Here is a 14535-nt window from a genome sequence, read left to right as displayed (position 1 = left end):
TTATGATTTCTTATCTGTGTTTGATTCAGAATGTTCTTTTACTTCAGTCAGCATAGATATCTAAGTTGAAGTGCATGTCACCAAAACAATCTTTAATTATTTTACATACATGTACAAACACCTAGAATCAAATTCCACATCTATCATATTGTTCAGCCTCATGCATCCTACCAAACAACATCTGAGGTGAGCTTGGTCCATATCATGCAAGTACACCAAACACACATCTTCTCGCATCAGCTCAACCAGGCCAGCCCCAGCCAAGCTCCTTCATGCAATGCAGGTTGGATGCGCCCAGGGAACCAAACACGCCCTATGTGTGCGTGTAGTGTATGGATGCATGTATGAGTGCTCGTGTTCTCCACGCTGGCATATCAAGTTGAGCTGAGCATGGGAGGCCACTCTGCAACTTGTGTTCCTCTACTTATTTCTCAACTCGTCTGGCCCGGAAGAGTCTGACTATCATGATCATGCATGGAGCATTTTGTTTTCCTACTCACCCTGCCATTGACCATGTCTAAGAGCAACTCCAATGCGCCATCCCAAGCGACGGCGCATTTGTCCGTTTTTCTGTCCGTTTGAATCGGTCGTTCGCTCGGTGTCCATTTTTTTTTATTTGGGTCAGCAGTGCGTTCAACACGCCGACCCATATTTACCGGCGTGGCCGGCTGGCCTCCATTTTCAGTAAACACTTTGCATATTTCACAAGCAAATATATATATATATATAGTTTCACAAGGAAGCATAGTTTTCACAACTTGGTAGTGGTTGTGTGGGAGGTGGGGGTGGGAAGCTTTCGAAGCCCCGGCGACGAGACGGCGGTGGCGGCGACGTGGAGGTGGTGCAGTTGGAGGGGGGGGGGGTGTTGCGGCATCGGCAGCTGGCAGAGGCACCGAAAATGGGCGGCGCCGGCGTCGACGAATGAGGCGGGTGAGGGTTTGCTGTTGGAACGGAAAAGGATGGTCAATGTGCTACCGATTAGCGGGCCAGGGGGAGGAGTAGGTGGGCGCCGCACGTGTCCGTTTTGTGTCCGCACCAACGCAAATGAAGCTTAAAATTGTGTCGGGAATGGGTCAACAGGCGGACGAAAGGCTGACGGGCGTCCGTTTGGGTCGGCGCGTTGGGCCGACTTTTCTGTCCGTACCGACCCAAACAGACGCACGCGATCAAAATAGCTCGCACATTGGAGTTGCTCTAAGATCATCTACGACTGAACTTCACAAATCCAGGCCCCGCGGACGCATCATTGACAGGTTCATTTCTTAGACATTACGATCATAGTTCTCAATTCTTGATCCTCGTGTCCATACTACTACATGCAGCGTGAAATTTATCTATGTGCATAGCTAAAAAGAGGAAACTATCCACATGTCATCGCATATGTTGCTGACGTCCTGAACGGAGCCCCGGCCTCATGGCCATTGGCGGCGGAGCGAAACTCTGGTGTGTTCTTCTCATCCTCCTCATTCGCGAAGAGCTGCTCACACTCCAATTCATGGAGAAATCGGCGATTCGCCACCACCTCCGCCTTGAACTGGATGAACTCGAGAATAGCTTTGCCTCCTTCGCTTGCGTGACCTCAAACTCCACCAATGTGTCGTTCATGCTAAATCCAGCCTACTCCGGCATCAGATATGCCTCGTCCTCCCCCTCCTCTTTCTCCTACGGCTCCACCTCCTCCGTCTTTGCGTCCGGCACCTCCCTGTCCTCCTTTGTAGAGCTCATATAGGCAGGCTAGCTGCAGCACGAGTGGCACGCCGTGTCGCGGGGGGGGGGGGGGGGGGGGGGGGTGTTAGAATCTTGTAGCATGGGCTTTGTATGGAGGACACAGACAGATGTATAGGGATGGTTTGACGGTCCGTTTGCATCGCATTTTGGTGACCGTTTTCTGACTGGGTCGTCCGCTCGAACGTAAAGGGGATATAAGGCTGGCCATAGTGGGGGTAACATAACTAGTATCATATACTTGGGACTGGCAAACATGCTTACGTGGCAGGAAATTAAAGAAGAGAGAGAGGGTCATAGTAACATACTCCCTCCTTCCATCTATATAGGTCTTAATACGTTTTTCGAGGCTAACTTTGACCAAACGTTAGAGCAATAATATATGACATGCAACTTACACAAAGCATACCTTCAAATTTGTATGTCAAAGGAGCTTCCAATAATATAATTTTCATAGTATACATCTCATTTGCTATTAATTTTGTCAATAGTCAAAGGCTGTCTTGAAAAACACATTAGGCCCTATATAGATGGAAGGAGGGAGTAGGTAGATAACATAACATAATAAATGTTATGCTACTATGTGTCATGCATGACAATAAATGAGACCACGTATGATACTACTTTATGATACTATGCATTATGGATGTAGTATCATACACTAGTATCATATGCATGATACTAGTATATATTACTCCCCACTATGACCAGCCTAAGGGGTCCGGCTACAGATGCTCTAACATTGCAGTTACTTTCTCTGTCTAGGTGTGTAAGTCATCTTACGAAAACCAAATAATCCCAAAAAACTTAGGCGCAGTGCATTAACTTCTACCTCGTTTCTTGTTTCTTGACATATCAACCAATAAGAGATGTGGGTGTGCATGCTTTTAATGACTTGAGACTACCAAACACGACATGCAGTGGTTAGTTCATTGCATGCAATGCTATTAATTAGTAAATAAACATTTTGTTCTCTCGTTTTTCCCTTCTTCTTGATCACGGTGCATAATCTAAAATAATTTATTCACCTAGACGGTGCACGACCGAAGTTCTCTCGTTCAGTGATCTCATGAATCGTCATGCGTACGGGATACATTTTCCTTTTTTCTTATCTGATGAGCCGCACATGAGGACTACAATGCTCTAGTCGGTTTGTTAACCGAATCCGACCTAGTAAGAAATATGAACGCCATGCCCCATCAATCCCATTATTCCATTAACATTGACTGTCGACACCGTCATGCATCCTACTCCTAGTACTACTTTTATTCTTCTTCTTCTCCTTCCTTTTGCGGCTAGTTGTCTCTAGCCAGTTTGTTAACCAAATCATCACCCCATACTTACTGTAGCAGTCCATAACGACTGTTGACGCAGTACTAGTAGGTTTGTTGTACGCGTATATAGACCGACGGTCAAACAAACGACGCGTACGTTCCCGGCCGATCGGGCCCAAGGATTTCGCGGATCCGGGGCACACGGTCAACCGGACGACTGAACGTGTACGTACGGTGTTCCTCCTTAATTTCCTTCGAATGGCAGCGTTCTCTTCCAAGCGCACGTGTGATAAGTAGGCCGTACGACCTTGCAGTTTACTACTGATCTACGCTACTGCATGCGTTTCCAAATATAAGTCTTTTTAGAGATTCCAACAAATGACTACATATGGAGCAAAATAAGTGAATCTACACTTTAAAATATGTCTAGATACATCTGTATGTTATAATCTACTTAAAATGTCTAAAAATACTTATTTAGAAACGGACGGAGTAGATGTCATTCGCCCTATCGAAGTTGAGTATTGGCATGCAAACCTGATTTTTCACCATTTGTGACACGACATGTACAAGTGGCGGTGCAAGACCCCTACGATCCTGTGGTGTCAATCAATTCAAATTCTAAATGTGTGAATCGTTTCCATTTAGAGAAAAGTATGTTTTTGCTCCCTTAAGTTCCCCTAAAGTATAGGCTTGGTTCCTCAAAAAAAAGTACACATATTGATCCATCAAGTCTTAAAACCGGAGAAGTTTCGTCCAAACCCAGATTTTGAGCATGTTGACTGGGTTTGACCTCGTTTACCAAGTTTGACCAATGAGCAGTAAATTTTAAAAAATGGCGAACAAATTTGAAAAAAATTGTGACAACTAAGATGCTTGGGTGCCTAGGTGCGCGTAAATTTTTATGGCCAAATAATATCCGAGGAGTTATAGCAAAAAATTTTTTTTGACTTTTTTGTGAGCCAAATTTTTTGTTTTTTTTTGCGACGAGCTCCTCGAATGTCAAAACATTGCACAAATTTTCACTCACCTAGTGCCCCCAAGCATCTTGGTTTGCCACAAAATTTCGGGGAAAAACAGTTATTTTTTAAAATTTACCGTTCATCGATCAAACCCGGTCATCGTGGTGAAAATCTGGTTTTGGATGAAATTTATCCAATTTTCAGACTTGAAGGACCAAAAATGTAGTACTTTTCTCTTTCACTTATATCAAAAGATTAAGAGTTGGTTACACAATTTTGTGATGTCAAATGACACCAGAAATTGTGCTTTAGAGCCGGCACTATGCCATGCCGGAGACGAGGCACCCAAGCAAGGATACTATGTGCTCGTTCTTTCGGAGAACATTGTAATCGCATCTAATTTCAGCATAGGATTGCTAATGTAAGTAAGTAGCCTATGACTTTTCTTCTATCTAAATCAACTTCCTGAAATGACTAACGTCTCCATCTTAAGATTTACATAAGGGCGAAGTAACTTACGATTAGAGCTGACTGCTAGCACCAAAACCAGAGACAAACTCGGGGGCTTTGGGGGCGTCTGAACCGCTGTCACTTTCGCTCCTAACTGCTTTGACCCGTCAAATAACCCCACCCGCCTCTCTCATGCTTTCCTTCCGATGTATACATTGCTTCTCGCGCTGCATCAACACCGCAGCAGGCAGTGGTCGGCATTGATGCCGCGTGATGTGACCGAACGGGAGGGGTGGTGGTGACCAACGCAACCTCTCAGAAGCTGCCGCTTTAATGCAGACGCAACTTCCCGAGGAACCAACTCCGACCGTTGCGCCGCATTGGAGCTGCTGACCGCCCGTTCGCATGGTCTGGTTGCCGCTTTATAATCCATGCTCCGGCGCCGTCCACGTTGCATAAAGCGCATCCTTCACACAAACTGCGACGATGGGCAAGTCGTGGACCTTGGCATCGGCAGGTGGTGGCTCTGGAATGGGCTCCAAAGGATCATGGTGGCGCCGCCCTCGAACTCCGAGAGGCCGTCGACCTCATCGGCGGGCGGCTCCTCGACGAAGGTGAATATTGTCATCTGCTCCGACGACGAGGAAGACCAGGCCCCGTAGGAGCAATCGGCACCGGCGTCGACGATCTAGGGCACGTTGTACACCGTCATGGATGAGGAGTATGAGCAACAGATGGAGGGATGCTCCATCGCTCCGTCCTCCGCGTCAATGGCCCGGTGGCTCCAGTGGAGACACTCCTCTGCGTGAAGCCGGAGCTCTCGTCTCTCCTTTGCGCTCTTCTTCGCGCAATCGCGACGTCCAAATTGGATGATGCGTCAAGGAGGATCCCTCGCCGCCCCGGCGCATCAAGGTGGAGCGGCTCTTTCCGTCGCCCCACTGTGTCAAGGAGGAGCGCCGATCTTCGCCGCCATTTCCCTATGGAATCACCGCGAAGGCATGCAGTCGCATTCCCCACTACCTCGGTGGCGACGCAGGAATAAGCCGACAGGGAGCGGCGCCGGTGGGACAAGCGCAACGCGACGCGCCGGTCGGAGTTCACGGACTCCGACGTCCCACCACCACACATCACAGCAGACCCGGACCTGGCATGCGCCTGGGCCCTTGACCGCTCCGTGGCAATGATGAAGACGATCAAGACTGTCTCCGCCGCCTCGTCGAGGAGATGGCCAAGTATGGCGAAGAATGGTCTCTCATCGAGGTTGCTGCCGCCAACGCTGCCTCCTCCAAGGCCCGCCGCCCTCTCCCCCTCGCCCACCTCGTTGGTGGCCTCGGTTGCTCTGCCTATGATGCAGGAGGAAGCGAAGAGGATCATCCGCGAGCATCGGGCGACCGTCGGAAGCCCTGCCGCGATGTCGCATCCTTCTGCCGCCCGAAGCTTGACGACAATGGCCCCGACGATGATAATGGAGGAGCCGCCGACCATCCCTACATGGACTACGTAGTCATTGTGAAGTATAGGGTAGTATATGATTAGTCTTTTTAAGGTTTTTAGTTCACCGAACGAAATATTGTCTAGCTTTATGTAAAAATTATCTAAGTTTAAATGAATATCATTCAGTTTGTTTGAGTTTGCATCAATTTTTTTCATTTTTGTTAAATTTTGTTTGAAATGTAACCAGACATATGCGGCTAGTTTTGGAAGGGCGATTCCAGTATCCGTGTCCACAGACTGGTTTAATATGTTTACCAATGCATTAATTGTAACTAGAGACATTTTCGGCACTATAGGATCGGTACATATGTACCCACACAGAGAATCCCCTGTGGCCACTATACCTCACCATTAATTTGGGGTGATACAACGTCCTTTTTGAGAGGATGGGTGGTAAACTCTTGACGGTGAAGATACAGGTGTACTGAGAATTGAGTCGTTGGTGTTAATAAATGGATTTTGTTTCTTCTTTCTGCCCAACTTTCTTCTTTTCGATTTATAGGGATCAATTAAAAAATCTAACCAATCAAGATAGATGGTGAAATGGTGAATTATTTCTTTGTAGTTTATAGTTTACAAAAGTACTTAATTAATGTGTTTTCAAATATGTTTACCAATGCGTTAATTGTAATGCATCATGCATGATCAATAAATAATCAAGAACTTTTACGTGCATTGATGAGTTTTTTAATTCTTGCATGCAGTGATTTAACGCACCTAGATATCTAGCGTGTGATAGGGAGCAATAAAAACAAGACTTACAAAAAGGAAAAACTAAAATTTTGAGATATGCCATGTAAACGGGAAAGGAAGTACTAGTAAACAATATTGGAGAGAGGTAGGAGATCCCAAGCAAGGTGCCATTCTGCTCCCGGGTGCAAATTTGTGGACAGTAAATTCCAAAAAATAGCAAAAAGGATTTTTTTTTAAATCTGATTTTTTTTTGTAGACAAACTGAACCCATTTGTGCAAGAACGGCCAGATGTAGGATCTCCCTTTACGCCGACGATGCGGGCATCTTCGCGAACCCAGACAAGGATGAGCTCCACGCGATTTCTGCAATCCTGAAGACCTTCGGGGAGGCTAGCGGATCGATCACAAACTTGAGCAAGACCGAGGTCTTCCCAATCAGATGTGCTGGCATTGACTTTCAAGATGTGCTATCAGCCTTCCCTGCCAAGATCGCCTCCTTCCCGGGACGCTACTTGGGGCTCCTCCTGCATTTTCGCCGCCTCAAAGGGGTTGATCTGCAGCCCTTCATCGATAGGTTCACAGGCAGACTACCAGGATGGAAAGGAAAGCTTCTCAACAAGCCGGGCACGGTGGCACTCGCTCAGTCGGTCCTCACGGCCATGGCCACCTTCCACATCACAGCTCTCAACCTGTCGAAGGGGACTCTTAGAAAGATCGACAAAATCATTCGGGCCTTCATCTGGCAAAAAGAGGACCAAGCTCAGACTTCGGGAGGTCACTCCCTTGTTAACTGGAAGACCGTCTGTCGTCCAAGGCATCTGGGCGGTCTTGGGATCATGGACCTGGAGAGATTTAGCCGCACCCGCCTCCGGTGGCCTTGGCTGCAATGGACTGACCCTGAAAGGCCATGGGTGGGATCGGAGTTGCCGTGTGACGAATCAGATATGAGCCTCTTTCGCGCATGTACCTCGGTAACGCAGGGCAATGGGCAGAAGGCGCTGTTCTGGCATGACAACTGGACAGGTGACGGTCCACTCAAGCTTCTTGCTCCACAGCTCTACAAGATTGCCTCAAGAAAGAACAGATCGGTGCACAACGAGCTCATGAACGAAAACTGGATCAAGGTGGTGGCTAGGCTGCAGTCCATTCAGCAGCTGGGTGAATTCGTGTCTCTCTCGAATCTCATTAGTCAAATCACCCTCCTCCCTGACCAAGACGACACCATCCACTATAACTTAACCACCTCGGGGACATACTCAGCCGCCTCTGCCTACGGCGCGCCGTTCCTTGGCTCCTACTCTCGTTTCGACACAACCAAGGTCTGCTCTGCAAACGCTGAGCCCAAGTGCAAGTTCTTTGCTTGGCTTGCTCTACACGGAAGAATCCTCACTGCGGATATGCTGGCTGTGAGGGGTTGGCCTCATGATCCCAGATGCCTGCTCTGTCTCCAACAGCCTGAAACAGCAATCCACCTCTGCAAAGACTGCCCCTTCACGGTCGAGGTCTGGAACCAGGTGAACACCTGGACTAACGAACGCGTTCCTATTTCGGTCTTCCTCCCCGAGCCAGGAAACGTGTCTGACTGGTGGGACAAGACTCTCATTTCACAGCCCAATCAAGGAGCAAGAGGCGCAGTGGAAGAATCATCTACACGATATGATCCATTTGGAAGGAGCGTAATAGGCGGGTGTTCACGTGACTGAGGTTGACGCATCGCGAGGTGGCGGCTCGAGCCCTAGACGAAATCAATCAGCGCGGCCTAGCGTTTGCTGGCACTCTGCCAGCCGCAGGCATTGGTTAATCTAGTTCTAGGTTTATTCTTCTTGTGGTTTCTGCGACGTTCCCTATAAACGCTCGCCCCTCTGTAAATTGCGTTCTTTCGCCATCTCTTTTATAAGAAAAGGCAATGCTCCTGCCGGTTCCTAAAAAAAACTGTTTTCCTTATGTATAAATTTTCACGCAGAGATCATATGCATGATGCTTTGGGTAAGAAAACCAAACAAAGGCACCCCAAAATGCATAAAAGATGAGCCTTTTGAGAGTACGATATTATTCTTTTTGCATAAGCACACCAAATGTTAGTTCTGAATGAATTTTTGCATGGGAGTGGAACATTAAGTGTTACAAGAAAATTTAGGTTTTTTTTATAAATTTACTGTTCATCCGGATGCATGTGCACCTGGAGTAGAAACTGATCACAATGATAGATCTGAAAAAGCTCGAAGTAGATGGAGCATATCTGATTTATTTATTTTTGCGAGTGAGAATATCCGATTCTGCTAGCATGGTGATAAATCCACAATGGTGCAGGCGAGTGCAATCGACACGTGTGAGAAACATGTGGACATAATACAGTTCTTATCCCTCACAGAAAATGTACAGTTGCTGTCCAGAAAAAAATACACTTCTTATGTGTAATGGTAGAATTTTCTATGTTAAGTCATAATTGAACAACATAAAATGCACGCGACTGCGTTGTTGAAAAAGTAGACATGAAGTTTCCAAGACAACACCATGGCACATCCTAGGGCACCTAACTTCCACGAGAACGCCCTGGGGATGGAAACAACGCAAAGTATCGCCGCTGTTGAGTCCGAAACGAACAAGGGTCATTGCCTGAAACCGATATGGAGAGGAGAATCACAACTTCATCAACAAGAGCGTAGCTTTTCCTTGGCAGCTCATCCATGCTAGCGAGGTATCTAGGACAACTGAGATGAACATAGACCTCTGCATTTGGCTTCGGGCGTCGTCATTGCCAACGACTCAGAAAGAGCCCAAGCCACCCGCCGCTACAGCCTCGCCACCCACATGGCCAAGAGACATAGCCACCACTGCCACCATGATGCATGTTGAGTATAGCTAACCACTGCCACCATGATGCATTTTGAGTACAGCTAACCTCTTCCTAGCCGAGCCGGCGCATCCGCTGAAGCTCCAACGCCCTGCCCGCGTCACCGACACAACTGTCCTCCTTGTTGCAGCCGCGGTCCCAGATGAATGCCGTATACCGTGCTGCATGCAACCCAATGGGGAGGAAGAGAGCCCTGCTGCCGCCTACGTCTACTGGGCAGCACGTCAACGACTACGGGGGGATCAGAGGCTAGGAGGAGGTGGGAGGCAGCGCTAGCTAGGGTTCGGCCCCTGCTCGCAAGAGTGGGCTAGACGAATAAAGTATAACTGTGTTTTTTAAACAAGATAATAGTGCATTAGAGCATCTAGCAGATCATGTAAAAGTCTATCCTCTAAAATTGTCTTAAAGGATCCCGTAAAACATTTTTATAGCACATTTACAGTATGATGTGCGTGTTGACAGAACAGATCCCATAAAAATCGCTTTCGGTCAAATGTGGAGCCCACTAGTCAGTATTTAAATCTACAACAAGGTCCTGCAAAATAGCATAAACCCCCTTAAATGGGTAGTCTGAATTGCAATTGGCTCCTCATGCCATGGTCATGAAGGGGCTAGCTCGCGGGGCGCTTGCGTCCGGCGATTGATATATGCGGCCGGGCGGACGGACGCAGTCCTCGTTTGGGCCATTTCCAGCTCGCGCGGCCGGGCGGACGCCGTCCTCATCGCGCGGCACTTAGCCCCGCCCTCCTCTACGCACGCATCCAAGAGCTCGAGGTGGGACGGGTCCAGCTCGCTGGCGGCCGAGATCAGCCCCAGCTCGCGTCGGCCCGCCTAGCTCCTGCTCGCGGCCGAGCTGTCCTGAGCTGCTATGGATGTGGCCGAGCTACTGCGGAAGCGGGGCGCTCGCAGCGCCTGTTGGTGCTCGGAGGCTACCACGACAGCGGCGGTTGGTGCTCGCGAGGTGGCGGCGCCGGTGGTTGGTGCGGAAATTTCACTCCAGCCGACCGCTTTTGTGCGATATGGGAAACCGCAAAAACACTGCCGGCTCCCATACATACTATAGCGGAAACGGTCCGGATTATGCAGGATCCCGCAAAAAAAATTGCGCGATGTACGATTTTGCGGTATCTATTCGGGACAGAAAAAACACAGTCATCTGCTAAACTGACGGTTATAATTTTGAAAGACCAAATTTACGAGATCTGCTAGAGATGATCTTAGAGTTAGCTGTCTGTCTTATAACTTTGAAATAGATCGTGAAAGAAACTGGGGCATTTGCAAGTAAAACGTTATTGTTACAGGGGAGTACATTATTTTTGAAGTTGGGAATGATTAATTGGACGAAAGAATTCTTGGTCTGCATGTCGAGTACAGCTAACCATCTTGGAGAGTTAATTACTTGGAGAGTACTTGATGACATATGTGAAGTGATAAATTCGAAACAAGATGACTAATTAAAATTACATCCGAACATACCGGAAGGACAAAAACTTAACTAGTTGAAGTCAATTGCAATTAGTTTGGAACCGATTGGATGTGTTCTAGGATATGTGTGGAAAATGATTTCTCATGAATATTTAGTAGTTTCTGACTAGCGTAGTAAAATTAGTTTTTGCTTCAATTTAAAAACGACAAGATTACACGACACAAATATTGACATGAATTGGTTAGATTATGTCCACTTAGGATTCGTGAGTGGTTCATTGACAACCTCGATGTTGAGGGAAAATGGGAAATGATGACGATCGTGTACACATGCTTGTTTGCTATTAGTGAACTACGATGGTATGACTAATGTAGGAATGGGTTGGGGGATGATGGTGAGAAAATGTATGGCTTGACAATAGGACCATACCAAGTTGAACATTATCATCATAAAATTTGCCAATATCCTACAAAATAACTATCATCGATATTCCAAGTTAACACAAGATTAGCGCTACAACCATCACAACCCTCGAAAATGAAATTAATCCTAATTTAGATGGATTATATAAGCCCAATCTTAACCGAGGCACATCTTAGTCATAAAGGTTAGTTCAGACTTCAATTACTATTGAACATCAAAGAGCAAAGGAATTTCCATATCTGTGTCAAGACCATGGCAATTCCAGCTTACAATTTTCATTGCGAGAACCATCTCACCGTCCCATGGGGGGTTAAAAAAACTCTTGATATTTTGAGTCACCACGAGAACAGAGCAAAGCTCGAGTGGCTAGCAGCGCCCGTCGATGCCTAGCCCGCCTAAGTTAGAAGCATGAGGCTTGCTAGTGGCTCTCATTTTTTTAATGTCGACTCGGGATGCTAGTATCCGTGAGTTTGCTTTCCTTTTTTTCTGCACCACGTCATATAGTACTCCAGAATTGATTAGACGTTAATCATTGCGATGTAATCCAATGTTAATATATAGTACTCCGAATGCAGTATCCCTGAGTTTGCCTTTTTTTTGCACCATGTAATATAGTACTCCATGATCGATTAGACATTAATCGTTACGATTTAATCCAATATAAATATATAGTATACTTTTTTTGCACCGTGTCATATACTACTCCAGAATCGATTAGACATTAATTGTTGCGATATAATCCAATATAAATATATAGTACTCTTTTGTGCACCGCGTCATATAGTACTCCAGAATCAATTAGTTAGGAATTAATCGTTGCGATATAATCCAATATAAATATATCAATTAATTCTCCTCCAAAAATATCTTTTTCATTATTATATACGTATTATACGACGCGGCAATGCTCAATTGTGAACTAAAATATGGATGGACGGATACTATTGAATATATGGTACCTATGAATTTAGTGGTTGCATCTATTTTCTTGATGAACAATAAAACAGCGAACAAATAATACACATAAATGCAGCATGGTATTTTACAAAAAATAAAAATAAAAAAATCCAGCATGATATTGCAGCGGCAGCCCAAGGGTTCTTCCACGATTTAAATTCAGCCCATTCATGGAAACGAATTCATATCCCGGCTCTTCGATTCGAGTGAATTAAACACGTCAGCGACCCCAAATTTGTTTCGGGTAGTTAATTGGCATTAATAATCTTCCAACCATTTCCCAACGACAATTAATATATGATCCTTAATGGCTCTCCCTACCCTCCACGCTCGCTGGCACGTGGGCCCTGCGTGTCGGTCGCGCCGGCAGCTTCATGGTATATATAGGGGCGCCCCACCACGCACTGCCAAACACCACACGGCCACACCGATCTCTCATCCCGTCTTCTCTCGGCAAATGACGGCCGAGAAAGGGACGAGGAAAATGACGGCGGGGAAGGGTAGGGCCGGCGCGGGGAAAGCACCGGAGATGGTGACCATGGATCTGCTCGGCGGGTGCGGTGGTGACGCCGGCGGGGAGGACGAGGTCGTCGAACTGGAGGTCAAGGTGCCCGCCGGCAGGGAGAAACGGCTCGACCTTCTGGTGAGTCTCCCTCCTAGCATTGCTGTTTCGATCTGCTCCTCTGTTCTTCCGATCACTAGATGATTTGTTTGTTTCTTCGTGTGGGTAGTTACACCTGCGTGCGTGCATGTTTGGTGTTTAATTAATTCGCTCTCGTGTGGTTCCTGTCCGAGATGATATTCCGGAGAACTATATACTTTTCTAGGTTAGATTATATCCGCAGATCAAATTCATGTTCTTTGATCGGTCTATCAGCATGATGATCAAATTTTTGTTTCTGTTGCACTGGGATTACAGAGTTCGTTGTTCATCATACAGATTAGTACTTAACAAGGTGGGGAAAAAATCTTGTTTTTGTGCAGTCGGGCAAGACGTTCTTGACTCCTCATCGCCACCAGGCCGCCCAAGACGGCCACCAGGACCTCAACCTGCCTCCCACGGCATCAACCACCGCCGCCGTCACCACCACCTCCGCTGCGTTCTGCACCCTCGACATGGTCCGCTGCGCCCTAGAGCGCGCCGCCGCGGCGCGCGCCGCCACATCGCCGGCCACATCGTCCTCCTCGTTGGGGTCCACCTCATCCTCGTCCTCCTCCCTGGGAAAGCGCAGCCGCTCGCCGCCTTCAAGCACGGCGTCGCCCGCCGCGAACCCGGCCATGCGCGCGTGCGCCTGCCCGTCCTGCTTCACATACGTGCTCATCACCGAGGCCGCCCCCTGGTGCCCACGGTGTGCATCGAAGGTGCCGCCGCTCCCCAGTAAGCCCGTCGCACGCAGCAGCGGGAAGAAGCCCATGATTGACTTGAATGCTGACCCCGATGAGACCGAGTGAACAAGATAAGCCTTCCCTTGGTTTATAGGGTAGAAAAATCATAGAAATAAAGGAAATGAGATGACATATACAAACCTATGAATAGGAATAGAAAAGAAGATAATCTTCGATTCACATCGTAAGATTTTTTTTCATTGAGTCTAGGCTAGTAATGTTTATTTTCCTATGTTTATAAACCAAAGGTCTCTAAAATGGGCTTGTTGTGCGTGCGTGTGTGTGTCTGTGTGTTGGGCTTGTTGTGTTGTGCCCACAGCTAAACCCGTATGTTGTGTGTGTGCTTGTCTGTTAGACCTTGCATGCGGTGGCCTTGTGTGTATGTGTTTGCGGATGGTACTTTGTTGACTTTGTGTTCGGTGGTTGCTTTATTTATAAAGCTGGGTGGAAGCCTTTTTCGGCAAGGACTCTAAAGGAAATTTCTCTGTAGAAATCATATATCCTATGAAATTCTTATAGAATTCGTCCAAACCAAAGGAGGCCTAAGATGAAAGACAAATGATTTCTTTTCTTTTTGGAAAAGTTTTTCAAGTCGTGCATTGGTTGGGGAAGCAGAAGGAGTAGGGGTAGCCACAGAATACAAAGGATTTAGGCCTCATTCCCTGGCCAGGCCGGGGCCTGGGTTCTAGATCCGCCACTGGGAAGAGGCCACATCGGTTGACGATGCTACAATGTTCTTCATCGCCATCGTGGTGGAGATCCTAGTTGGCTCGGCCATGAGCTCCCTGTCATTGCGTACCTACTCTGATGAATCATCTGTTGCATCAGCACCTCCACCTCCATAGCACTGGTGGCGATGCCAACCCAAATTGGGAAGGCTCCTCCCCCCTC

The 14535-nt window shown here is 47.2% G+C and overlaps 1 protein-coding gene across 1 annotated transcript; it reads left to right on the top strand.

The window, feature by feature from the left end:
- Positions 1-12677: 12677 nt before the first annotated feature.
- Positions 12678-14052, top strand: LOC125534079. The gene is made up of 2 exons (XM_048697377.1): positions 12678-12901; positions 13243-14052. Exons 1-2 carry the CDS (start codon positions 12716-12718, stop codon positions 13708-13710), a joined length of 654 nt encoding a protein of 217 aa, XP_048553334.1. The 5' UTR covers positions 12678-12715; the 3' UTR covers positions 13711-14052.
- Positions 14053-14535: the final 483 nt, after the last annotated feature.

The sequence above is a fragment of the Triticum urartu genome, chromosome 2 (assembly GCF_003073215.2).
Source record: "Triticum urartu cultivar G1812 chromosome 2, Tu2.1, whole genome shotgun sequence".
Lineage (NCBI taxonomy): Eukaryota > Viridiplantae > Streptophyta > Magnoliopsida > Poales > Poaceae > Triticum > Triticum urartu.
This window is presented reverse-complemented; position numbering and strand designations above follow the sequence as displayed.